The following is a 27,215-nucleotide window of genomic DNA, read 5'->3' on the forward strand; positions in this document are numbered from 1 at the left end:
TGCCCAGAGCACAGATTTTTGGTGTATTTGGCTTACATAGTGTTGGAAGACACAGCGCTATAAATTTTTAAATAAGATGCCAACATTGAAAAATCAGGAGACTTCTCATAAAACTCTGGATTTCCAGATTCTCTTAAAAATTTAGAAGACCAGCAAGAGTGAATCCACAGTTTGTGCAACTATCAGTGTAGCAGTTACTCCTTTGATGGGTTAAGTGCTTGTCAATTTGCCCCAGTCCCCACAACTCCCTATTGCCTCTCTAACTCTGAGGCCCAGTGTAACTGCCACTGATTGTTGAGCTTAAGCCAAGGTATTTCTCACACTTGGCTCTTTGACCCATTCACGTTCCCAATCTGGTCCTAGTGACCCAGCTGCTCAGTCCAAGGCTGATTCAGTGCTTGAGACCCTTCTCAAGCCAAGCACTAGTGAGTGAGTGAGTGAGTGAGTGAGTTTTGGCTGTGTCCACAGCATGTGGAAGTTCCCAGGGCAGGAATCGAACCTGCCCCACAGCAGTGACCTGAGCCACTGCAATGACAATGCCAGATCCTTAAGCTGCTGCACCACAAGAGAACTCCGCCAAGCACCAGTTTCGACTGGCTTTCAGAAGCCAGAGGTGAGCTCTTCCCTCCCTGCACCCCTGGCTCTTCTCCCACAAGACAGTCCTAAAACCTGCAGAAGCCAGTCCTGGGGCTCTGGGCACAAGGAGGCTCAGCTCTGGGAGGTGTCTGGGTTTTTCCATCCCCTCTTTGCTTAAGGTCCAGCCATTCAGTAGAGGGAGGTGGTCAGGACGTTTAGGCTCTTGGAGTTCCTTTGTGGCTCAGCAGGTTAAGGATCTGGGGTGGTCACTGCTGTGGTTTGAGCCCTGGCCTGGGAACTTTCATATGCCACGGACCATGGGGGGAAAAAAAATTTTCAGTCTCTGAAATTGGCTCGGTGACTTTCTATTTTTAGGCCCGCAGGTGCAGCATATGGAAGTTCTCAGGCTACAGGTTGAATCAGAGATGCAGCCGCCGGCCTACACCACAACCACAGCCACGCGGGATCCGAACTGCGTCTGTGACCTACACCACAGCTCAAGGCAATGCGGGATCCTTAACCCACTGAGCAAGGCCAGGGATTGAACCCACGTGCTCATGGATACTAGCTGGCTTCTTAACCTGCTGAGCCACAAGGAGAACTTCTCTCAGTGACTTTCTAACAGGTGACTTCACCTTGCTGCCATGCGGTTCTCTTGTGTAAAACTCGGCTGGGTCCCAGGGGTGCTGAGACGGATAACTCAAAGATGCACACACCATGTCCTAGTGACCACTGGCTTAGAAAGTGCACAGTCTGGGCCGGCCGCTAGCTTTCTCCTGCTCCATTGTGTACTTTTGGATTTTAACAGATCATTCCTTTATTTTTTATAAAATATCTCAAGTATCAAAACTCCCCCCTTTCCCTATTTTTATTTTTGTAATCGGCTTTTATCTCAATTTTCTATTATGAAAATGCTAATTTTCTAGTCTGAAAATTGCTACTCCTTGCCTTGAACTGCACCATCACATTCTTTTCCATTGCTTGTATCTCCTTTTTTCTCCCCCATTTAGAATTGTGAGAATTAACACGTCTTTTCTATCAAAGGAAGCCTTGTTTACTCCATTTTGTTCCTGCTCCGTCTGAGACACCCTCCTCTGCCCTCCTCTTCCCCTCTCCTCCCAGTAACAGTTTGTTTCAAATCAGCGAACCAAGAAGAAGGTGCACCCTGACCTGGACGATGGGAAGGGGACAGATACACCACCAATAGGGGGGTCTTTCTTCTTCGTGCGCGTGCTTTTTGAGCACCCGCGCCCTTCTGCAGAAGTAAAGAGCCTTGTTGAGATCTCCCCGGGTTCGTGTGTCTCACTTTCCGACACTGATGATCCAAGCCAAGGTCACTCATCCCAAATTTAAAAGCTCTTTTCTTAGATTTTATATATTCTACTGCTGGACCACATTAGCAGGTTGGGGAGCCAGGAAACCAGAACAGAGGGGGCTGGAGAACACCTGTAAGACTGCCTGCCCTCCCCGCCCCGGCCCGTTCCTCTGCTCGCCTCTCCTCTCCTCCCGCCACCCCCGTGGGACCTTACTCTTAACCTGGGTCACTGACACGTTTACGCCGAGTTCCCACACAATCGCAGGTCTATACGGTAAATCCTCCACATTCGGGATCCAAACACCACACTGAACAGTGCTTTTCTGTGCCAGGCGCTGTCCTAGGGACCCACACGCTTAAGGGATTTAGTGCTTGCAAGACCCCCAGGAGGCAGCAGCTATTCGGATGTCCATCGTCCAGATGTGGGACTGGAGGGGGCTCTCCAGGGGCTGGGCTGTTAACCACGCCCGGAGCTGCCCCGGGGCAAGTGCTCAGGTCAGAGCCGGGGCAGTAAGGGGGACATAAATGCCACGGACTGTCCCCGGGGCGGCTGGCCGGCCGGCTCCCTCCTCTGCCAAGGCGCAACACACTCCTTACGCGTTACTGTGGCGCAAGCCTTCCCGCGTCCCTGAATCCCTGCCGACCTTTCAAACTGTTTTGTAAATCACCTCATTAACCCGGCCAAGGCTTTCTGTGTGGCGTGGGGCTTTTTGCCTTAAACCTCCTGACAATCTAATAGCACGGGGAACTAGAAGCTGTTTTTCTCTATCAAGGCTCGGATACGAGATAAGAAAGCAAAAGCAATTTTTCTAGCCTGAAATTTACTCCTCCTTATCCCCATTTCCTTCCGTTTTTTCAAACTTGGGATTGAAGCACGTGGCATTTCCAATGCCCTGCACCTTACCCAGATCATTAATACAGGGGCTCACTCAAGGCCTTCCTAAGGGGCCCCTAGCCTCTGTTCTCTCTCTCTCTCTCTCTTTTTTTTTTTTCGTCTTTTTGCCTTTTCTAGGGCCGCTCCCACCGCATATGGAGGTTCCCAGGCTAGGGGTCTAATTGGAGCTGTAGCCACCGGCCTACACCACAGCCACAGCAACGCCGGATCCGAGCCTCATCTGCGACCTACACCACAGCTCACTGCAACGCCGGATCCTTAACCCACTGAGCAAGGCCAGGGATCAAACCCGCAACCTCATGCTTCCTAGTGGGATTCGGTAACCACTGCACCACAACAGGAACCCCGCCTCTGTTCTCTTAGAACGAAAACCTCTCTCTCTCACAGGAAAGCAGAACCAAGCGTTCAGTCAAGCCCTTCTCTCAATTATGAGGAAACACAGAGGAGGTCCCCAAAAAGAATTAAGCCTTTTCCTAAAGCATTCGATTGCCAGCTGCCGGCGTAGCTTTGCTGGCCTCCTGCAGCCTAGACTCCGCCACGCTCACTGGCTCGCTGCAGGCACCACCCTGAGGAGCTCTCCCCGGCCTCCTCCACCAGCTGACTCACACTGTCCCCGTGTCCTCTGCCCTGAGGAGGAAGGTCACCTCAGAACGTGGACAGGAAATCACCAGGGCCTGGTCTCCAGCTGCATGCACTGCACGGCGGGCGGGAGGGTGGGGACACCGAAGTCAAATTCCTTCCAACACCTCATGCTGCATCTGGCACTGGACCGGACACCCTCGGAGGGCAAGACGGCAGGCACTGGCTTTTAGGGACCCCACACCCAGCCCAGGCTCAGGAGCTGGCCCTCCCCCTCTTCTGCACCCGCCCCTTTCTGCCCAGCGCATTCCTCTAATTCTAAAGGCAAGGGTGCTGGCTTGGAGAGAAAGAGAAAGGCTAAGAAGGAAGTGGGGAGTTCTCGTCGTGGCGCAGTGGTTAACGAATCCGACTAGGAACCATGAGGTTTCGGGTTCGATCCCTGCCCTTGCTCAGTGGGTTAACGATCCGGCGTTGCTATGAGCTGTAGGTCGCAGACGCGGCTCGGATCCCGCGTCGCTGTGGCTCTGGCGTAGGCCGGTGGCTACAGCTCCGATTCGACCCCTAGCCTGGGAACCTCCATTTGCCGTGGGAGCGGCCCAAGAAATGTCAAAAAGACGAAAAAAAAAAAAAAAAAAAGAAGGAAGTGGAAGGGAGTTCCTGTCGTGGCTCAGTGGTTAACGAATCTGACGAGTAACCATGAGGTTGCAGGTTCAATCCCTGGCCTTGCTCCGTGGGTTAAGGATCTGACGTTGCAGTGAGCTGTGGTGTAGGTTGCAGACGCGGCTTGGATCCCGCGTTGCTGTGGCTCTGGAGTAGGCTGAGGCTACAGCTCTGATTCGACCCCTAGCCTGGGAACCTCCATATGCCGCGGGAGCGGCCCTAGAAAAGGCAGAAAGACAAAAATAATAAAAATAAATAAATAAAAACCACACTTAGCACAGACAAAACCTACTGCCTTTCCTGGGTGTCTCAGCAACATGTCCAGGGCCTGACCCAAAAAAGTAAACCCGGAGCCTGGAATGTTTTGGAAACACAAGTTGTCAGCTGCACCCTGAGCAAGCTCGGAGCCTTGTCTGAATTGCTTTGTACTTTATTACGTTCCCAGCTCTCACACTCAGTCGAAAGCCATAAGCAAAGTGATTTCTGAAGTACTAAAACTCTCTCCGGCTCCCCTTTCACCTGAGCCTGACCCCCTCCATCTCTAGCCACACTTCATTCTAGACTTCTCACTCTTCAAAGCACCCCATTTAATACGTCACTGCTCTGTGCTGTATCCCCCTGATCTTCAAACGTCATCTAATCAGTTAATCAACCAGGCAAAGTGCCACTATAAGGAGATAAGACCTAGGAGTTCCCCAGTGGCTCAGCAGGTTAAGGATCTGGCATTGTCACTACGATGGTTTGGGTTCGAGCTCTGGCCCCGAAACTTCTGCATGCCATGGGTGCAGCCAAAAAAAAAAGGGGGACATGTCCTATCCTCTATGTTCCCAGATAAGATGTGTGTGTGTTTTAAATTAAGGTATAATTGCAATAAATATACAGATCTGAAGGGTTTGATGAATTTAACAATCCTGAAGTGTGGGTTTAAAGAGTTACATTTTGAAGAGAGACTGAATGGTGAGCAGTGCAGCAAAAGCTGTGCGTTGCAGCAGAAGACTAGAAACAACGTGAGAAGAGCGGCCGGGCCCGTTCCCCGACCCATGGTGAACTGCTTCACCTCTGGGCCGTCCGCGTGCTCTGCTGAGCAACACAGAGGCCGCATCACATGGCTTCTGAAAGCCCTCTTGGTCTTCTTCTGTCACTAAACAGGATATTTCGGCAGGCAAGTGGACACGCGGGGAGAAGGGCAGCAGCCTTGTGGCCTCTGCCTCGGCCTTCATTCAGCCTGTGCTTCTTGTGTTTAGACGGGGGTACTGTAAGCTGTGGCCACCCTGAGGCAAAACAGGATTCCCCTGGCTGTCTTTGTTCAGCCCTCACACTAAGAATGGTTTTTACATTTTCAAATGGTTGGGAAAAAAACAAAAGAAAAATAGTATTTCATGATGCACGAAACTTACATGAAATTTACATTGCAGTGCCCATAAATAAAGGTTCATTGGAACACAGCCATGCTCATTCATTTACATATTTGCCAATGGCTGCTTTCACCCTCCACACAGCGTTGCATCAAAGACCATATGGCCCCAAAGCTGAAAATATTTACTATCTGGCCCTTTACAAAAAAAGCTTACCAACCATAGCTTTTTTTTTTTTTGGCTACACCTACAGCATGTAAAAGTTCTGCTTCTTCCATTCCAGGGCCAGGGAGGGCCTGAACCTGTGCGATAGCAGTGACAACACTGGATCCTTAACCCACTGAGCCACCAGGGAACGCTACCAACCCTTGCTTTAGACCATCTAGGTAAACTCTGGGCTGGTATATCTCTCTTTTCCCATCTTGAAGTGCTAGTGAAGAGTTCAGGCATGGGCAGCGTACACACAAGGAAAACAACATCTGGAAAGGGAGAATTTCCACTTTGCAGAAATGAAAAGAAATGCAAATTACAGTACAATGATACAAGGCCCTTTTTGTTCTTGTTAAAAGAGCAAGAAGAAAAACAGTAAAATTACTGGCAAAAGGACTAGAGAAAGCAAGAACATGATGGTGCAGTTAACATCTTTATGAACTGGTTCACCTCTTTCAAACAATGCAGCAGAATTATCAAGTCATAAAAGCATTCATACCCTTTGATATAAGAGTCTGACTCCTGAAAATCTATCCTAAGCAAACAATCAAAAGGACAAAAGAACATCGGGGTCAAGGTGTTCACATCAGCATTTTTCTAATAAAATGCCAGAAACAACCTGAAATGTTTATCCATAGGAAATGAATCAGTATATTATGGTTCCTTGACTCAATTAAATATATGTCCAAATAATAGACATGAAGGCTAGATACATGAAAAAGTTTGCTACTATAACATACTATATAAAAACTAAGGACAGGAAAGTATAGAGAAGACCATGAATATGCAATTACTAATTAGAAATGTAGTTTAGAAAAGTGTCTTATTTCTAAAGAGCCCTGAACCAGCTCAGGCAATTCACATGCTGTCCTTAGTCCTTTAATAAGGAAAAACCTCTGAGGACAAAGACGACACACACATACAGAGAATGCAGGACAACTGAGCCTCCAAGGACACATGTCTTATCAACAGAGCATATGGTGATTGGTCATTCGAACTTTTGTCCAAATCGACTTATACATATAATCCTCACTTTAGAAAACTCGAGTTCAACTCATTAAGTTGTATACATGAAATAAGTACAGCTTTTTGTATGTCAATCATACCTCAATAAAATAATTTTTTAAAAGAAAAACCAACAATCAAATTCATAGTTTTCACAGTTCCCTGGTGGCCTAGGAGTTAAGGATCTGGCACTGTCACTGCTGTGGCTTCAGGTCACTGCTGCAGCGTGTGTTCAAGCCCTAGCCCAGGAGCTTCCACATGATGTGAATGGGGCCGAAAAAAAGAAAAAAGAAAAGACCATGAGCATACAGTTAATAATTAGCTGAAGGGCTAGAGAAATGTGGTTTAGAAAAATATCTTTTTTCGAATGGCTCCCCACGTGCTGCCATTAGTCCTTTTATTTAAAAAAAGCCTCTGCGGGAGTTCCTGTCGTGGCACAGTGGTTAACGAATACGACTAGGAACCATGAGGTTGCGGGTTCGGTCCCTGCCCTTGCTCAGTGGGTTAACGATCCGGCGTTGCCGTGAGCTGTGGTGTAGGTTGCAGACGCGGCTCGGATCCCGAGTTGCTGTGGCTCTGGCGTAGGCCGGCGGCTACAGCTCCGATTCAACCCCTAGCTTGGGAACCTCCATATGCCGGGAGCGGCCCAAGAAATAGCAACAACAACAACAACAACAACAAAAAAAGACAAAAAAAAAAGCCTCTGCGGAGTTCCCGTCGTGGCGCAGTGGTTAGCGAATCCGACTAGGAACCATGAGGTTGCGGGTTTGGTCCCTGCCCTTGCTCAGTGGGTTAACGATCCGGTGTTGCCGTGAGCTGTGGTGTAGGTTGCAGACGAGGCTCAGATCCCGTGTTGCTGTGGCTCTGGCGTAGGCCGGTGGCTACAGCTCTGATTGGACCCCTAGCCTGGGAACCTCCATATGCCGCAGGAGCGGCCCAAAGAAATAGCAAAAAGACAAAAAAAATAAAAATAAAAATAAAATAAATAAAGCCTCTGCAAAGACGAGACACACACAGAGCAGGCAGGATGGCAGTGAGGCTCCAGGGACACACTTGTGATAAACAGGGCCAATGAGGATTAGTATATAAACAAATCAATTTATACCTAGAACCTCCACTTCAGAAAACTCAAGTTCAATGCCTTAACTTTTTAACGTATGACTGTATTGATTTGTGAAATACATACAGTTTTTGGTATATCATCTTACCTCCACAAAATTTTTAAAAAAGAATCCAAAACAGTGAATAGTACACTTTTAACACCTCTATGAATTGTATGATGTGTAAGTTATATCTTAATAATAAACTTGTTCAAAAAGTTTTTTCGGAGCAGGCAAAAGATGTTTAAGCAACAAGCTTTGGTGGTGTTGTGTTTAAGATTCATAAAAATTGGAGTTGCCATTGTGGCTCAGTGGAAATGAATCTGACTAGTATCCATGAGGACACAGGTAAACTGCTGGCCTTGCTCAGTGGGTTAAGGATCCAGCATTGCTGTGAGCTGTGGTGTAGGTCGAAGATGAGGCTCAGATCCTGTGTTGCTGTGGCTGTGGTGTAGGCCGGCAGCTGCAGCTCCAATATGACCCATAGCCTGGGAACCTCCATGTGCCGTGGGTGTGGCACTAAAAAAAAAGACCAAAAAAAAAAGATGTATAAAAATCATCAAAGCTACTTTTATGTCTACTGTAAAGAAAAACAAATCCTAAATCAGTCTTATTTCCATCAAGACAGATCAAAAATTTAAATATATTGAACACAATGCTCTTTTTTAAAAGCCTAGTATGATTATAACTGAGCTTCTATAGCACATAGAATTTTAAAAGTTGAAATGTCTCACTAACCATTTTTGCCACTGAGATCACTATTTGAACAAGGTTTCAAAGCTTCTGGAAATATGTGAAAACCAAAGAATCACTGCTAATACCCATGAAGAAAAAAACTTTTATATTCTTAAAAAAAAAAAAAAGTTACTTAGAGAACAATGGCTTCTCATCCAGACAAAGTAAGGAAATGTGTGCACTTTGAAACGTCTCCTTTTTTTTTTTTTTAGGGCATATGGAAGTTCCCAGGCTAGGAGTCAAATTGAGCTACAGATGTCAGCCTACACCACAGCTCATGGCAATGCCAAATCCCTGACCCACTGGGCGAGGCCAGGAATCGAACCTGCATCCTCATGAATACTAGTCAGATTTGTTTCCTCTGTGCCACAGTGGGAACTCCTGAAACTTTTCCTTTTTAAATTTCCTTCTTGCTAGGAAGCTTTCTATTCCTTAGAGACTGTTTATCAGCCTTAAAGAAAAAGCTCACATGTCTAGTCTTAATCCCCTTTGAGCAAAGAAGGCATTTTTCTTTTCTTTTTCTTTTTTTTGTCTTTCTGTCTTCTCTAGGGCCGAATCGGCAGCATATGGAGGTTCTCAGGCTAGGGGTCTAATCGGAGGTGTAGCCGCCAGCCTACGCCAGAGCCACAGCAATGCAGGATCCGAGCCGTGTCTGCGACCCACACCACAGTTCACCGCAATGCCGGATCCTTAACCCACTGAGCACAGCCAGGGATCGAACCCGAGACCTCATGGTTCCTAGTCAGACTCGTTAACCACTGAGCCACGACGGGACCGCCAGAAGGCATTTTTCTAAGGTACTCTTTTAACTTTACAGGAACAATGCTGGCCACCCAGGATCCCTGGGTCCCCTCCTGTGCAGTCAGCCCAAGGGGGCAGGAACCAGGGCTGGCATCTGTCCTGGTCGCCACTGTACTCCAGAATTGAGGACACTGCGTACAAGGCAGCACAGGGCACTCAGATGTATTTATTAAGTTGCAGTAAGGGCTTTGGCATTGTATTAAGTTATTCTCATAGCATATGCTAATCTAGGGGAAAATGTTCCACAGAAATTAGAATCACCTTATTGGGAGTAGAAGATCAGCCAGTCTCAGCTGGTGAAGCACTACCTCCGCCTCCCCTGCTGGAGCTGCTGCGGGGCAGGCAAAGGGACTTCTGAGCCCTCCGCAAGAAGGTCAGAAAAGGGGCACAGGGGCCGGGGCAGTGAGAAGGAGCATTCACGTGTGTTCTACCAGCGCTTCCAGGGAGAGGAGTGGGGCAGCAGGAGGCCCAGCCAGGGAGGGCACAGGGGAGCAAGTGAGAAGGGGCAGAGGCTGGCAGGGCAGGACAGAGGGGGACAGACGGACGGCAGGCAGGCTGTGGCTGGTACGGTCATGCGAATGACACCCGACACGCACTGTGTTATAAAACAAACCATTGGAGACACTTACTTAATATTGAATTTTCAGTTTTGAAAACCGTTCTTCTTATTCCCAGCCTCATCGTTCCTCCCAAATTGCCAGGGTTGTGTTCCGGCATGTCAATCACCTTAGAAAACAAAACAAGACCGGTTTTGCCATCTTTTAAAAAATGTCATTTCCCCAGATTCAAGCGTGACCTTTAGGGGAATGCTCACTGGGTAAGGATGTTCCCTAAACAATAAAATCTGATGGTTCCTTCCCATTTTCCTATTCAAGTACCGTCACGCTTTTCTACACTCCTCACGGTGTGCTGCCTTTTCGTCTCTGCTTCTCATCTTTCATTCAAATCACAGGTTAAAAAAAAAAAATGTATCAGGAGCATCTTTATGACCTTCCTCCTGTCATTACTCAAACTGTCAGTTCCAGGCAATGTTCACACTTCAAGTTCTGGCCTTCTGGGACCTTCTGCTTTGGTCTTTACCCATAATAACAACCCTCTCCTACTGCCCACTTCATTCCCCAAAGATTTTCCACGGGCAAATCTGTCCATTCTGGAAAAGTAAACCAAAAGGACAGCCATCCCCTGGGATCCATGGGGGATGAGTTCCAGGACCCCTGCAGGTACCAAAATCCTCGGATGCTCCAATCCCTTATATAAAACAGCACAGGACAGTCTGCTGGCAGTATTCATGAATGCCGAACCCATGGACTCAGAGGGCCGGCTGTACTTATTTGTAGAAAATCATTTAGAAGGATTCCTTTAAAAAAAAAATCAATCGGAGTTCCCATCTCGGCTCAGTGGTTAACGAAACTGATAAGGAACCATGAGGTTGCCGGTTCGATCCGTGGCCTCGCTCAGTGGGTTGGGGATCCGGCATTGCCCTGAGCTGTGGTGTAGGTCATAGACACGGCTTGGATCCTGTGTAGCTGTAGCTCCCCTTCGACCCCAAGCCTGGGAACCTCCATATGCCGCGGGTGCAGCCCTAAAAAGACAAAAAGACAAAAAAAATCACCCATTCTAGCACATTCGATAGGTCAGAAACCTAAGCACCACCCTGGATCTCTCCCTCTCCCCATCCCTAATATCCAGTGTGTCAAGTCCCATCCATTTATCTGCTCCCGACATCCTGCATCCATCCACAGCCCCTCACCAGGCTGCGGCCAGAGCTTACGGTGCGAGCTGAGCCCCGTGTTCACAGCGCCCCCGCCACCCCGCGTGCTGCAGGCACAGAGGTGGTGATATTTCTCTCCAGCTTGAAATCCTTGACTGCGGGGCTCTGGCCCAGCCTGGCTTTTCAGCCTCACTTGCCATGCCTTTGCCCTCCCACCCTGAGCTCTGGTCACCGAGCCTTCCCTCAGCTTCTCAGGGGCATCTTCTTTTCCGCCCACTATGGGGACTTGGAAAATCTCCCACTCCCCTACTCTCTTTTCTAAATTAAACCCTCCTTCAACTTTTTTTTTTTTTTTGTCTTTTTACGGCCACTCCCTCGGCACATGGAGGTTCCCAGGCTAGGGGTCGAATCAGAGCTGTAGCCGCCGGCCTACACCACAGCCACAGCAATGCGGGATCCGAGCTGCATCCGCGACCTACACCACAGCTCACGGCAACACCGGATCCTTAACCCACTGGGCAAGGCCAGGGACCGAACCCGCAACCTCATGGTTCCTAGTGGGATGCGTTAACCACTGAGCCCCGACGGGAACTCCAAACCCTCCTTAACGTTAAGCTCTTCTCTGGGAGTGGCTATTTCCTGACGCCAGAGCGCAGTCAGGGTCCTCTATCAACACCTTCCCCACCTCGGTGCTGCCCTCAGTTTGTGCGTGTAGAGCGCTTTCTGTGCACGACTGTGAATCCTGAGAGCGCCGGCCCCTTGTGCTCTTCCACACCGCGGCAGTCCCAGCCCTGAGCACCGAGGCACCGGCGTCGGGAATGCACTGAATGAATGCATCGCTGATGGAATGAACCCAGAGCAAATAATTTCCCATTTAAGATTAATCCACGGAAATGCAGAAACGTGTGGTTTTTATGAAAAGCCCGTTCTTGCTGGCCATTGCTCTGCTTTCTCAGTTTGGTTCCCGACGATCTCATGCTTCTGTTTCACCCTTTTTTTTTTTTTTAAGTTGTTAGAACAGAGTACAGTGGGTGAGTTAACCTGTTCTAATGGAATTGCTCAAGTTTCCGCTCATAAAACCTTTCTTTCCTTGTTTTTTCTATACCCTAACTGCCGCATATTGCTCTATAGGAATCCATGACTACTGGAATTTTCCAAGAACTTGTCGGATCTTATCAGTGCCCCCAGAAGAACCTTCTGAGCCATTTGAACCCTGCGGCCCCAGAGTCACTGAGTGGAAGGGCTGGAGAGAAAAAATTTGACTACACCCCTGGGTCGGCTGATTATGGCTAGATTAAGTATTATGGGAGTGAGGTTAGAGAGGGCATCAGCTTCCAACTCAGAAAGCTGAATTGCTTGTAAATGCTCCGCTCCTATGTAGTTTCCAAGAAAGGGCAGATAAGACTATGCTACCTGCCACAGATTCGTGAGAAGTCCTGGGTTTATGCACGGCCTCAGTTTCCCCCTCAGCTGAAGACAACCTCAGCCCTTTCGGAAGACCACCGCAGCCAACTCCCCTGCTCTCTTCTTTAAGTGGGCTGCGATGCTGCAGGCCACCCTTCCCTACTGCACTGGGGGTTTCCACGCAGGAAGAATCTTTTAATGCAGCTTGTTCAGTTGCATGTTTGGAGTTCAAGGAATGTTCTGGTATGAACCACTGAGAATGGAGTCAAATGACCCAACCAAGAACAGGAAACGTGCCTTACTGCTTGCTTGGGATGAACCCGACAAACCCAAGGCCAGAAAATACTTCCAAAAGAAATATCTCCAAAGCTACAGGAAGTGGACACAGGGCTGCCTAAGGATCTTACCTCCTCCTCCAACACAGGGGCCGTCTGGAAATTCCCGAAAGGCCAATATGAGAGTATTATTTAGAAACCTGGAGGGAACTATCAGGAGAAACAGCTCTAAGAGTTGAGGGTGGGAGACAGGAGTGGGGGGATTACTGAATTTTTTCATTAGGGGGCCTTTCGGAACTGCTGGCTTTTTCGACTTTAAACATAATATTACTTTAACGAAAACACAAATTGAAGGCCCAAATAGTGAAATCCATTGTGTAGGCTTTCCCACTAGGGTATGAATTCACATTATCCCTGCTGGTTGCCGAAGCAATAAACACGACCCCCTCCTGAAATGATAGCACAGACCGGAATCCCAAGGTGTAACAGCCATGGTGATGCTCTGACTAAAGCCTGCTGGCACGGAAACCATCGGAGGCAGAGACAGTGTTAGGGCAAGGACGGGGGAGCAGAGGGAAGCTGCTGTCCAACTCCGAATGGTGCCCTGCATGGAGGTGGAAGGAGCAAAGCGGAGCAAGGAGCCCTCAGCCAGAGACGCCCACTGCACACTCAGCGGAAGAACGGCCAGGCCAGGCGCCAGCTGGTGGAACCCAAACACGCTGGGAGCGGGTGGCTGCGGAAGGCGGGGAACACGGGGGCCTTTTCGGCCAAGCCTGGCCCACCCACCTCCCCTGCAGAGCAGTCAGGCGGTCCTGCTACTCTAAGGATGGCAACAGGACTGCCTCTCGGGTTACCAGCAGTCTGATCCAGCAACAAAATGAGGGGAAACGCCTCTGTTCTGGCATTCCTTTCACAAAAGGCCCATGATAGGAGAACAGCACTGTTTCAAAAGCTAACTGTTATCATTGCCGGCGGCGGCGTGGTTAAAGAAAAGAACCTCAGGTGTGCCTTAGCTTCAATCGCCACAGCTCCAAAATACCCTAGCTTTTGCATTGAAGAGGAAAATGCCTCTGCCAAGGCCAAAGAATCACCTCAGCCCGGTCTGCTTTTGCCTAAATACAAGCTGTCATCCAATCCCCACTACAGACTTGTCCTTTCTTGGAACCAAGCCACAGAGCAGAAGAAAAATAAAAAATGATCAATAAGTAACGAATATGGGTGGTGATAACGCTTTAGGAGATGTAAAAGCACCACGTAAGGATAAACACGGCCCTAATTAACCTTTGCCAAAGTTTCTGCGGCCCACAATTACAGTGCAATGGGTTCAAGACGTCAGGCGTCCCCTCAACAGGCGATGGGAGTCGGGTTCTCTTATCAAAGACGAAATTCTCCAATGGCCCCGAGGTGGGGAGCGGGAGCCTCTGCCCTTTCTGCCGGAGGAGCCTCGTCACACCAGCTTCCCTCCTGTCCCTGGACTGGGGGCACTGCATTTGGGGACCCTAGGGAAGCGGAGCCCCCCAGCATACCACGTCCCATCTCTTAGGCGACACGCACACAGAGATTCCCGGAGATGGTCTAGGATATTCCTCAAGTGTTCCTTACACGCATTTCCCCAATGCGGGCCTTTCCTCCCGTCCATTAGGTTTCCCTGTGCTGCTTCTGATGTGGATGCTCTACGAGTCCTAATCAAGTTGAGCACAAAGTATGAACCCAGTTTCTATCGCTATTATGTCACCCAATACTGTGGCACACGGCTGGCCAGCTACGGGGGCCTCCGTCACCGCAGATTAAGTCTAAACCCTCCCGTGCAGCGCTCAGGATCCGCCTCGTTCAGGAACCGTCTATGCTCCCCCTACACACGCTAACCCGTGCTTTCTCCCTCAGCTAGAAGGTTCCACGGCCGAAGGCGCCTCTGCTCCTGTCCCCTCAATCCCACCACACACATAGTGCCTCTCCACTCCTGGCCCTGAGACAGCGCTCGAGACTTAGGGGCACCCCCAGTTCTCCTGACTGCCCCGGACTCAGTGCCACTGCTGTGCTCACCCGACCAAACAAATGACCCACACCACGGAAACTCGTTTTCAATAGGAGGTAAGTTAAATCACGGCCCCCCGAAGATGTCCCCGTCCTGCTCAAATGAAGGCTCTGGCAATGGGAAGATTATCTGGGGCTCATCAGGTTGGACCCAATGCAACCAGAGGAGGTTTTGCTTGTTTGTTTGTTTGTTTTTCGCCATTTCTTGGCTGCTCCCGTGGCACACGGAGGTTCCCAGACTAGGGGTCGAATCGGAGCTGTAGCCAAAGGCAGCTGGATCTGAGCTGCGTCTGCAACCTACACCATAGCTCACGCCAACGCCAGATCCCTAACCCACTGAGCGAGGCCAGGGATCGAACCCACAACCTCATGGTTCCTAGTTGGATTCGTTAACCACTGTGCCACCACGGGAACTCCCAATGCCACCAGAGGGTCTTCAGAAGAGGAAGCAGAGGGTCAGAATCCGAGGTGGAGATGTGACAACGCAGCAGAGGTCAGAGCAAGCAGGAGCGAGAACGGGAGGCTTGGAAGCTGAAGGAAAGGGCGGACAGTCTCTAGAAGCTGCACCAGGCAAAGACACAGATTCCGCTCTAGCACGGCCAGCAGAAATGCAGCCCTGCTGACCCACTTCTGAGCTCCAGGCCTGTAAGAAAATAATCTGTCACTGGGTTGGTGGATCTCTGGTACGGCAGTGGTAGGAGACTAATACAGTCCTTTATCGTGTGCAGCTTTGAAGAGTTCCCGTCGTGGCGCAGTGGTTAACGAATCCGACTAGGAACCATGAGGTTGCGGGTTTGATCCCTGGCCTTGCTCAGTGGGTTAAGGATCCGGCGTTGCCGTGAGCTGTGGTGTAGGTTGCAGACGCGGCTCGGATCCCGAGTTGCTGTGGCTGTGGTGTAGGCCGGTGGCTCCAGCTCCAATTCGACCCCTAGCCTGGGAACCTCCATATGCCACGGGTGCGGCCCAAAAGGCAAAAAGACAAAAATAAGAAAAAATGTCGTGGACAGCTTTAACGTCCATTCTCCCACCTACGCACCTCCTCTCAGAAACTAAACCCGGGGCTCCTCACGCACGACGACTACATCATCTCCAGCTGCACCAGGGTCCGGCACAGTGGCAGGCTGGGAACACGTGTCCGTCGTTGAATCTCCCTGGATTTTAATCAAAACCTAACAGAGGAGCCCGAAGGACTGGTTGCTGGGCCTAAGAGGAGGGGAGGGTCTCTGAAACCAAGGTGCGGGGTTGGGGGGGAAGCGGGGCCCCCCTCAGCTGATGCAGGGCCCTTCGTTCCTGACCTGCAGCACAGGGGCAGCGCAAGGACGGAACCCACAATGGTGAAAGCACTGAGCGGTCCTACAGATACGCATACATTTCCTTGCTTTTGTTTTTTGTTTGTTTGTTTTTGCTTTTTAGGGCCACACCTGTGGCATATGGAGGGTCCCAGGCTAGGAGTCCAATCGGAGCTACAGCTGCCGGCCTACACCACAGCCACAGCCACGCCAGATCCTTAACCCACTGAGCAAGACCAGGGATCGAACCCGCCACCACATGGTTCCTAGTCGGATTCGTTTCTGCTGCACCACAACGGGAACTCCTCCTTGTTTTTTTAAATTTGTTTTTTTTCCACCAGTAAGAGAAGGTTGATGTTATTTCTATCAAGAAAAGAACATTCATACACCTCAGGCATGGCCGGGACACCCATGTCTGTCCTGCCTCTGGGCCTCACACTCCCGTGGACCAGCTCTCCTCACAGAAGCCCTGCCCCCGGGACAAGGCAGGAGGCCTGGTGGCTGAGGGTGCAGGCTGGCCCTGCATTTGGGCCCCGGCTCTGCCACTCCCCAATGATGTAACTGAATGGGTCCCTGACCGTCTCTATAGACGGGAGGTGACAGCAGCATCCACTTCGCAGGGGTGCTGTGAGGGTTTCTGGAGGTGACAGGCTGGGTGCAGCGCACCGCCCACAGGGAGCAGCAGCCTGCAGGAGGCGCGGGTACAGTTAGGAGGCCCTGCAAACTCAGGCGCCCCCGGGGGCAGAGGAAAGTGAATTCGGTGGGGAGGGGGGTCCCTTTTAGGGAGAGCAGCGCTTAAGCAGTCAGGATCTCTCTGGAAGCTCAGTATCAACGACAACATGAAGCCACAGACGGCATCTGACATCCATTTGGCTCCGCAGGGCCTGGCTGCGGACACTGCACCCTCTTCCCCAGGTGCTTTTCGAGGCATGGCTGCTGTGGTTCGAGAAGTGTGACCGGCCAGGGAGGCCTGTGGTACCCTGAGCTTGTCAAATAAATGACTCTTGGCTTTCCTAGGAAAAACCGAAGTCTGTCCAAAGATCAAGCAATTGCCCAGCGAGGTGAAAGAACCTTTGCCTCTCCTTTTTTTCCATTACCAATCTGGTACAGGTCATTTTTTCCCCTTCTCTGGTTTCAAAATGCACTCTTTTGAACACGCCCTGTATTTATCGCCCATTTCCAACTATTTGTAGTTAATGTTTCATGAGAATATCTATTGGCGGATTTTGTGTTTCCCACGGCACGCCCGAGTCTACAGGTAACAAGAAAAATAAGAGACGAGAGATGTGACTGCCAGATGTGAGTAAGTGAAAATCTAAGAAGACAGACAGGGTGTTTTTCCACTTCAGCTAGCATGTACCACAGCCTAACTTCTGACAACAAGCAGCACAGGGCCTGTTTTAATCGGAGGTCAGCCCTCGAACTGGAAACGAGTGGCCTAAAAGACTGTTAACCACTACTGTTTCACATGTGTTTCTTGGCATTAATTTTATATACACACGTGCTCACACAGGTGTATATATACAATATATGTCATGTGTTATATATAACATATGGCATATAACATAGACATTAAAAGCATAGTTATATATTACATTGTTATTAAGATGGTATATACTAATTAAAATCGTTTCTTCAAAACAGGCAAGAAATAAAACAACTGCTGTTGTTGATCTCAGCTCACCAGTGGTTAATTTGAGAGAACAGGTGATTTAAGATGCTATTTCACAATTGGGGAGATTTGAACACGGGCTGTGATAACGGCATAATGGTTGTGTAGGAGAATGTCCTTGTCCTTAGAAGATAAAATGCTGAGCTATTTAGGGGGACGTGTTTGAATGTCTGTAACTGATTCTCAAATGGGGGGTGGAAGTCTGTCCATAGAGAAAGCAAACGTGGAAATGTTAGCGATTAGTGAATCTGGGCAAAAGGTGGGTCAGTATTCATTGACTTTTCCTGCAACTTTCCTGTAGGTTTGAAAAAAAAAATTTTTTTTTTAATGTTTTTTCTAGGGCCGCACGCATGGCACACAGAGCTTCCCAGGCTAGGGGTCAAATCGGAGCTGTAGCCGATGGCCTACGCCAGACCCAGAGCAAGGCCAGATCCCAGCTGCATCTGCGACCTACACCACGGCTCACGGCAATGCCGGATCCTCAACCCACCAAGCGAGGCCAGGGATCAAACCCTCAACCTCATGGTTCCTAGTTGGATTCGTTTCCGCTGCGCCATGATGGGAACCCCTGAAATTTTTTTTAAAAGGTGTTGGAGGGGAGTTCCCATCGTGGCGCAGTAGAAAGGAAACTGACTAGCATCCATGAGAATGCGGGTTCGATCCCTGGCCTTGCCCAGTGGGTTAAGGATCTGGCATTGCTGTGGCTGTGGTGTAGGCTGACGGCAATAGCTTCAATTAGACCCCTAGCCTGGGAACCTCCATATGCCACGGGTGTGGACCTAAAATAGAAAAAAAAAAAAAAGTGTTGGAGGAAAAAGATATTTCTTGTTATGACTATTCAACAAAAGCTTCCTTCCTCAGATTAAACAGAGCATAAATCTAAAAACACAAGAACTTCTCTAAAATCTTGATCAAAAGACATTGCCAAAAACAGAATGCTTTTCTATAAAATTTTACAACTAAAAGCAAAATGCCTATCTTTACTTTAAAAAGTGAGTTCATACCTAGTCAGTACTGATGCATACCAAGTTAAATAATCTGCAATAAAAGTGAGAATAACATAGACAAGACAGCTAAGGTGCAGGCAACTGTCAGGGCTCAGGATCGGTGAGAGCTTTTAAGGAACTCTATGTCTAAGATTTCACATTTGCTCTCCAAAGTAAATAACAACTTGGAATTTTAGAACCGAAAAACATCAGAGAGAAATAGAGTCAATATTTTAGTCCTGAATTTGTATGTAATATAATGAAAGGTTATAGAAAATTAAATAAAAATAGAAAAGGTCCATAAAAATTGTGGATGTGGGAGTTCCCCAGTGGCTCAGCAGGTTAAGGACCCAGTGGTATCACTGCTGTGGCTCAGGTCACTACTGGGGCACAGGTTTGATCCCTGGCCCAGGAACTGCCTCATGCCACTGGCGCAGCCAAAAAACAAAATGGTGTGGACGCGTACGAGTGTTTAAAAGCTACTGATGGAGTTCCCATTGTGACTCAGCTGTAACAAACCCAACTAGTATCCATGAGGACACGGGTTTGATCTCTGACCTTGCTCAGTGGGTTAAGGATCTGGTGTTGCCATGAGCTGTGGTGCAGGTGGATCTGGCGTGGCTGTGGCTGTGGAGATGGACAGCAGCTACAGCTTCCTAGCCTGGGAACCTCCATATGTCACGGGTGAGGCCCTGAAAAAATAAAGACCAAAAATAAAATAAAATAAAAATAAAAGCTGTTGATGAGTGCTTTAAAGTTCACCTGGAACCCCTTCTGGGGAGTTACAGTCAGTATTGGATCAATGTTCCCTGGAAATGTCCTAATTCTTTCATGGAACTCTTTTCAAGAGAAATAAATTTAGTCTCCAATTTTAAATGCTGGCAGTTCCAAAAGTTTGAAGTATTTCCAACGGAATAAAAGTAAGTCAAGTACTTTCACAGGTTTTTAGAATGATTAACAAAATAGATTTGGCAAGAAAAAGCAATAAGGAATAAAAAGCACATATGGGAAGAACAAATAATGAAGAAGTTGAAAAATGACCATGCGACTTGGCCGTCTTGCTTTGCCACATAAAGCCACCAATTACTGTGCATCTTCCCCTCACTTCTTAAACCTGCTTCCCAATGATACTTTATTCATTCATTTAGTTATCCAAATATTTAAGTACCGAAGAGGTACAAAACATCAGAAGGACTTCAAAAGCTATACGGCAATTTTTGGAGTTCCCGTCATGGCTCAGTGGTTAACCAATCTGACTAGGAACCATGAGGTTGTGGGTTTGATCCCTGGCCTCGATTATAGGTTAAGGATCCAGCTTTGCTGTTGAGCTGTGGTGTAGGTCGCAGACGTGGCTCGGATCTGGCATTGCTGTGGCTGTGGTGTAGGCTGGTGGTTACAGCTCCGATTCGACCCCTAGCCTGGGAACCTCCATATGCCATGGGTGTGGCTCTAAAAGGACAAAAAGACGAAAAAAAAATTTTTCTTTAAAAAAGCTATGTGGAAATTTTTAAAGCTGTGTAGTATTTGATCATCTATTTCAGCTTTTTTTTTCTTGATGGGAAAAAAATTTTTTTTTTCAAGCCTAAATATGCAACTAAATTGAAAGACCCAGCCCTCCATATTTGAGCTTTCTGAACCGTCAACAGTGAGCAAATATCCTAATTCCATATTGGAAGGAAAATATAATCTAAGGGGTAAAGAATGCAAACTGACTCTTGAGACTCTGACCCATTAAGCAACTGGGGAGGTGGCCCTTTATTGGATCTTGCCCTTAATTATGAAGTTCATGCAGTCTTAAGCTTAGGTTTCAAAAATCATTAATAATTACCCTTAAATGGCAAACAAAAGGAAAATTTCATAATCAGGGTGGTGTGTCTGCAAAGACTATAAAAGTCGCAGGATCCTGCTCAGCTCCTCACACTCCTATTTGATTCTTCCAGCTGCCGCACAACTGGACAACCAGGTAAGTGGGATTTGAGTGCTACCCGCACCTCCTCCAGCTGCCTTTCAGAACGGTGTGAAAGAACAAAGTGGGTTTGTGCCATCTAAAAACGTCACCGGTAACTTCAGAGGCTAGAAGCTGTGGTCGAGTTTCTTTAAGACCACAGCCTACAGAGAGCAGAGCACGTACATTAAAAGTGAAGAATGTCCAAGTTACTAGTAAAAGCGTTTGGCACCAGAGACTCTCTTCTAACAGATGTACTCGAAGAACAGACACTGAATGTACTAAGATGATTCTTCTATTTTAAATATATGTATATTTTTTTGTCTTTTTACAGCTGTACCTGGGACATATGAAGTTCCCAGGCTAGGGGTCAAATCGGAGCTGCAGCTGCCAGCCTACACCACAGCCACGCTGGATCCGAGCCGAGTCTGCCATCTACACCACAGCTCAAGGCCACGCCGGACCCTTAACCCACTGAGCGAGGCCAGGGATTGAACCCGAATCCTCATGGATACTAGTCAGGTTCTTAACCTGCTGAGCCACAAAAGGAACTCCTAAGTTTTTTTTTTTTTTTTTTTAAAGATGTTAGCAGGAGTTCCCACTGTGGCTCGGTGGTAATCAACCCAACCAGTATCCAGCAAGAGGGGGCTTCATTCCCTGGCCTCACTCAGTAGGTTAAGGATCTGGCGTTGCCTTGAGCCGTGGGGTGTAGATGGCAGACTCGGCTCGGATCCAGCGTGGCTGTGGTGTAGGCCGGCGGCTACAGCTCTGATTCAACCCCTAGCCCGGGAACTTCCATATGCCATGGATGCAGCCTTAAAAAGACTGGGAAAAAAAAAAAGCTGTGAGCAGTCACTGGTGCATTGTCGTTCCCACAGTTCCCCGCCCCATCTCTCCTCCTCCTCTTTATCCTCACCCTCCCCTTTTCTTTATTCTCTCTCACCTGTGCCAGGGAAACAGCCCCCCCCCAACGCACTCACCTCTAGCTGGCAATGATAAGTATAAAACCCCACTTCGGCTTTTTGGTAAGTTCATGTCTTTCTCCATTTACAGGACACCAAAATGAGTGCCCAAAAGTCTCCTGCAGAACTGAAGAGCATTTTTGAAAAATATGCAGCCAAAGAAGGGGATCCAAACCAGCTGTCGAAGGAGGAGCTGAAGCAACTGATTCAGGCTGAATTCCCCAGTTTACTGAAAGTGAGTGCCAAGCACAGAGCCTGCGGGCAGGTGGTGATGGGGGGGGCGGGGGGGAGAGGGGCGGGAGAGGGAAGGATGCCCGGAGACTGAGGTCTGTGATACGGATTGGAGCTCCATCTGGGGCCGAGCACCCAGCAGCCAAGGCGCCAGCAGCCCCTGAGGGAGGGCACTTGAATGTGTGCGTCCACGCTTCAGATGGCAAGCTTCTAGAAAGCACGGGCTAAGCCTTCTATCACCCACAGCCTTGACCCTAGCAAACGGAAGATCCTGCTGTGACCAAGCTAGGCCTGGAAGACCGGCAGGTCGCTAAGCACACATGCCAGGGCCTCCAGCCTGGACTCAGCACCTCTGTGCCAGGCTTTAGGAAAACAAAGAGGCTGCAAAATTACAGGAGTTGAACTTGGACGTGGTTCTCCGTTATAGGTAGGATCTCTCAACTAGACCTGCACTTACGTGGCAGTCTGTTAAGAAAACCAGCTTCAAGCTGATAAATTGCCCTCTGGCAACACCCATTTCTATTTCAAAAGCATTTACGTTTGTGTTCATTTGTGTTAAGTGCCTAAATTTGTGTTAATGAGCAACCATGCATTGCTAAACAACTTTGAGGAAAGGACTACATTTCCTTAGACTTAGCCATAAAGTTTCTCAGCAAAACCATCCCAGAGTTGCCAAGATCAAAATGCATCTAGAGGTAACAAGGACGAGGGAAAGGCTGAGTATCTTTGTTCCAATACACTTCGTTCCGTTGGAACTAAAAATCATCTTCAAAGTGCAAGTGACTGTGCAAGACAAACTGTTACATTTGACTTGGCTGCTATTTAGCTCTTTTTTTTTTTTTGTCTTTTTGTATTTTCTAGGGCCACACCCTCAGCATATGGAGGTTCCTAGGCTAGGGGTCCAATTGGAGCTGTAGCCGCCGGCCTACACTAGAGCCACAGCAACACCAGATCTGAGCCGCGCCTGCAACCTACACCACAGCTCGTGCCAACGCCGGATCCTTAACCCACTGAGTGAGGCCAGGGATCAAACCCGCAACGTCATGGTTCTTAGTCGGATTCGTTAACCACTGAGCCACGAGGGGGAACTCCTATTTAGCTCTAACTTAAGAATTTGGTTCCCAGGTTTTAACCAGAAATGTCCCTTCTGCCAATATGACATGTGAGAAGGTTTCTGGTTTTAGTTGTTGAGGTTTCTGTTTTAGGGTTTCAGAGGTTTGATTTTGTTTTGTTTGCCATGCTCATGGTATATGGAAATTCCTGGGCCAGGGATCCAACTCGAGCCACAGAAGCAAATGAAGCCACAGCAGTACCGACGCCACATCCTTAACCCACTGAGTTATCAGCAACTCCTGAGGTTTGTTTTTATTTTATTTTTTTCTCAATGAATTTTATTACATTTATAGTTGTACAACAATCATCACAACCAAATTTTATAGCATTTCCCTGAGGTTTATTTTTAGTACTAAAAAGAGAAGTAGCTGAATTCCATGATCTAATAATTGATATTTTCTTAGAGGTAAAATATATGATAACTTTTAAAAAGTGAAAGCCACTAGCAGAAAAAAGAGACTTCTTAACTAAAAATAAAAACAAATGTTTCTGGGGCTACCTCATGGCCTAGTAGGTTAAGGATCTGGCATTGTCACTGCTGTGGCTCAGGTCACTGCTGTGACACGGGTTTGATCCCTGGCCTGGGAACTTCCACATGCTGCAGGTACGGCCCCCTAAAAAAATAAAAATTACAAATGTTTCTGAGAAAGATTCAACTCTTAAAAAAAAAAAAAACTCTTAAATTTTTCTGAAAGGAATAAAAATAATAATAGTAGGAATAATACAAAATAATCAAAAGAAGAAAAATAGGAGTTCCTGGAATGGCTCAGCAGTTAATGAATCCGACTAGGAACCATGAGGTTGCGGGTTCGATCCCTGGCCTTGCTCAGTGGGTTAAGGATCCAGCGTTGCCGTGAGCTATGGTGTAGGTCACAGACGCGGCTCGGGTCCCACGTTGCTGTGGCTGTGGTGTAGGCCGGCAACTACAGCTCCAATGAGACCCCTGGCCTGGGAACCTCCATATGCTGCAGGTGCAGCCCTAGAAAAGACAGAAAGACAAAAAAAAGAAGAAGAAGAAAAATAATCTGACATGAAAAATAATCTGATAGGTTGTTTTAAAAGGTAAGATTGGTGAACTTTTCTGTATTTTATGTATTTTCTGTAAAAAGCATATATGACTTATAATTTGGATAAAGGGAGGAAGACTAACGGTAAGTTCTGAAAAGTTTAACAGCTTTCACCAAGTCATGTACTGACTATATTTCCATGCGGATTTCTAAGGTTTCCTGAGCTATATTCTTTGTACATCATCACCTTGTATGGTTTAGAATCTAGCGAATGGGGACCAAAAAATTGCTGCCTTCTCAGTCCTTAAAATTAAAAAAAAAAAAAAAAAAGTGTCCTTCCTTAAACAGCATTGATTTCAGTATAAGACAACTTGGAATCACAATACGACACGTATGACAATATGTGTTCACTATACAGCTGCCTCTGTTGTTGAGAAATGTATTTCAGCCTTGGGCGAGTAAAGAGTAGTTGGCAGTTGATAGTTGTAATATAATTATTGCTGAAGACTATGCTCACTAGAGTCTTAGAGAAATTAAAAGTCACAAAGATACTTCGCATATGATAGGGAGGCATATAATTTCTTTTGTTAGATATGATAAACTAGTTCAAGCCAATATTTCTTAAAACCGCATAATATCTTTAACAAATGAGAATACAAAAAAAAAAAAAAAGAATCTAGCAAATGCTTCAGGAAAACAGTGCTTGGTATTTGCAACACAGATGCTGAATAAATAACTAACTTACAGTCTGGTCTTGTGAACATAGCCAAGTGCCGAGTATCTTTGCAGGAATCTTAGAGGTTAAAAGGTACCTTGATGTAGGAGTTCCCGTTGTGGCACAGCAGAAACGAATCCAACTAGGAACCATGAGGTTGTGGGTTCGATCCCTAGCCTCAAAGGGGAACTACTAAAAAAATATATTTGAAGCTGATTTATAAACTAAACTGTTGTTTCGGTAGGTTTCCTAGGTACTCTTTTGCCACAGTGACTCCTTATCTGAAAGTTAGTTATAACAGTTTTAAGACTTGAATTTTACGGCAGCGAAGAGGCTCAGAACGAGTCTCCCGGAGAAATGCCACTTCAACATGAAGATACTTTGAACTAAAAGCAATCAAAACTCAGAAGATTCAGGGAAAGCTCTTTTCTTTCCACTCAACTGCCTAAATTACCATTGCAAAGGGGAGCCTGTACCAGGAAGAGCTTTTGCTAGATTCCTTTTTTTTTCCTAAGAAATGTGTCTTAACAGGCCGAACTTCTGTTTTCCAAACATGCCTGCCTTCCTGTGAATGGCCTTCCTTCCCCTGTATCCTTAGCTCAGGATGTTACTCAAGTCTCAGTTACCTGGCTGTCCTTTGGGCCTCATATTTGTATGGAGTACCCTGTACGTAATTCAACTTTTCTCCTGTTACTCTGTCTTACGTCAATGTAATTAAAAGACCAGCCACAGAACCTAGAAGGGAAGAAGGACAATTTTCCCGCCCCTACAGCAGAGACAGAAATCAAGTCTGCTTGGGAGTTCCCTTTGTGGCTCAGTGGTAAACGAATCTGATTAGGAATCATGAGGTCGCGGGTTCGATCCCTGGTCTTGCTCAGTGGGTTAAGGATCCGGCGTTGCCGTGAGCTGTGGTGTAGGTTGCAGATGCGGCTTGGATCCCGAATTGCTGTGGCTCTGGCGTAGATTCAATTCGACCCCTAGCCTGGGAACCTCCATATGCCGCGGGGGTGGCCCTAGAAAAGGCAAAAAGACAAAAAAAAAAAATCAAGTCTGTTTAGGTCATTACAGGAACGTCAGTCACGAGGGAGTCAGGCTGAACGGGATCTGATGTAACAAGCAGTGGCTCTCTGAGTGCTCAGTCCCGGACCAGCACCATCAACACCACCCAGGAAGCTGTTGGAAATACAGATTCTCGGGTCTCACTCCAAGCCCGGGGCATCAGAAATCTGGGAGTAGGACCGCCTATCAATGTTGAGTAAGGTCAGCAAGCCCACCTGGTGATTCTGCATGGTGGCGATCAGAGCAAAGTGCTTAAGTGTCCGTGCAGGAATCTTAGGGGTCAAAACACAGGTTGGCAAAGTAATCTTGCATTGCATAGACGCGGGCGGCAACCCAGGGCCTGGGGAAAACCGGGGTGGTTGCTAATTTAGGAGTTGAGCTCTAGAGTCATTGTTTGAAGCCCAAACCCTCTACTTACTGACTGGGGGCCCTGGGGCAAGTCAGCAGCTGTCTCAGTTTCTTCATCAGTAAAGTGGATCTACCCCACGGGGCAGCTGGGGGAATCGCACAGGCTAAGGAAAAGCCTGGGCGTGGGTGCTGGCCAGCGGCAGTATAGGTCACAGGCCGCCCAGACCTGGAGCAAGATGCCAAAGCAGCTCCCAGGGAAACCTTGGGCCAGGGCCCTGGCAGTCAAGTGAAGCCCTGGGCCTTCTCGAAAGAATTCAGATTCAGATTACCTAGGAAATCAATGATTTTAAAATACACATTATCTATTTTATTTCATCTTATTTATTTTTGCTTTTTAGGGCCGCACCCGCAGCATATAGAGGTTCCCAGGCTAGGGGTCCAATCAGAGCTGCTGCTGCCAGCCTACACCACAGCCACAGCAACATGAGATCAAGCCGCATCTGCAATCCACACCACAGCTCACGACAACGCCGGATCCTTAACCACGGAGCGAGGCCAGGGATTGAACCCACAACCTCATGCTTCCTAGTCGGATTCATTTCTGCTGCGCCACGACGGGAACTCCCACATTATCAATTTTAAAATAATAAATATAGGATATAGGCTTTTTTTCTTTTAAGGGGTAGCCAGTTCCATGACCTGGAGCAATACTACAACTAAAGGTGGCTTTTCAACTCTCATGTAACATGTGACTGAAAACTCGTTGCCTTCTTAAAACACAGACCCAGGTCTCATTTCGAAGCATGTGCTGCAGTAACTGATTCATTTTCTCTCCTCTCTTTTATCCTTTTTGTCTAAAACCAGGGTCCGAGAACCCTAGATGACCTCTTTCAGGAACTGGACAAGAATGGAGATGGAGAAGTTAGTTTTGAAGAATTCCAGGTGTTAGTGAAAAAGATATCCCAGTGAAGGAAAAACACGCAACAGTCCCATTTTAAGGACTGGAAGGGATGCGGCCCTGCTCTGTACAAAACCACCCATGTCTCTGCTGAATTCTCGGTGATTCTAATGATCCAGCAGTGAGGTCTAATTAATAAAGAACTCCTTAGACACGTCTCACTTTGTCCAGTACTGACCCCTGTGCCTTACCAGAGAATGTACATTTAATTTGATGCATCGAATTTCTAGATTTATAAAGGAAAAAAAAAAAAAAAAAAGGCCCAGAATAGTTTC

At 47.7% G+C, this 27,215-nt stretch overlaps 2 protein-coding genes across 5 annotated transcripts in view; one reads left to right on the top strand and one right to left on the bottom strand.

Moving 5' to 3' along the window:
• Positions 1 to 27,215, bottom strand: part of CTPS2 (CTP synthase 2) — a 126,085-nt gene that overhangs the window by 37,309 nt on the left and 61,561 nt on the right. For all 4 annotated transcript variants that reach the window (XM_047764730.1, XM_047764731.1, XM_047764728.1 and 1 more), the window contains exon 14: positions 9,861 to 9,957. In XM_047764730.1, coding sequence (XP_047620686.1) covers positions 9,861 to 9,957 — 97 coding nt within the window. The remainder of the gene's footprint in view (positions 1 to 9,860; positions 9,958 to 27,215) is intronic.
• On the top strand, positions 20,487 to 27,098 carry S100G (S100 calcium binding protein G). The gene is made up of 3 exons (XM_047764733.1): positions 20,487 to 20,565; positions 21,601 to 21,744; positions 26,847 to 27,098. Exons 2-3 carry the CDS (start codon positions 21,610 to 21,612, stop codon positions 26,949 to 26,951), a joined length of 240 nt encoding a protein of 79 aa, XP_047620689.1. The 5' UTR covers positions 20,487 to 20,565; positions 21,601 to 21,609; the 3' UTR covers positions 26,952 to 27,098.

Source organism: Phacochoerus africanus, chromosome X (genome assembly GCF_016906955.1).
Source record: "Phacochoerus africanus isolate WHEZ1 chromosome X, ROS_Pafr_v1, whole genome shotgun sequence".
NCBI classification, from domain to species: domain Eukaryota; kingdom Metazoa; phylum Chordata; class Mammalia; order Artiodactyla; family Suidae; genus Phacochoerus; species Phacochoerus africanus.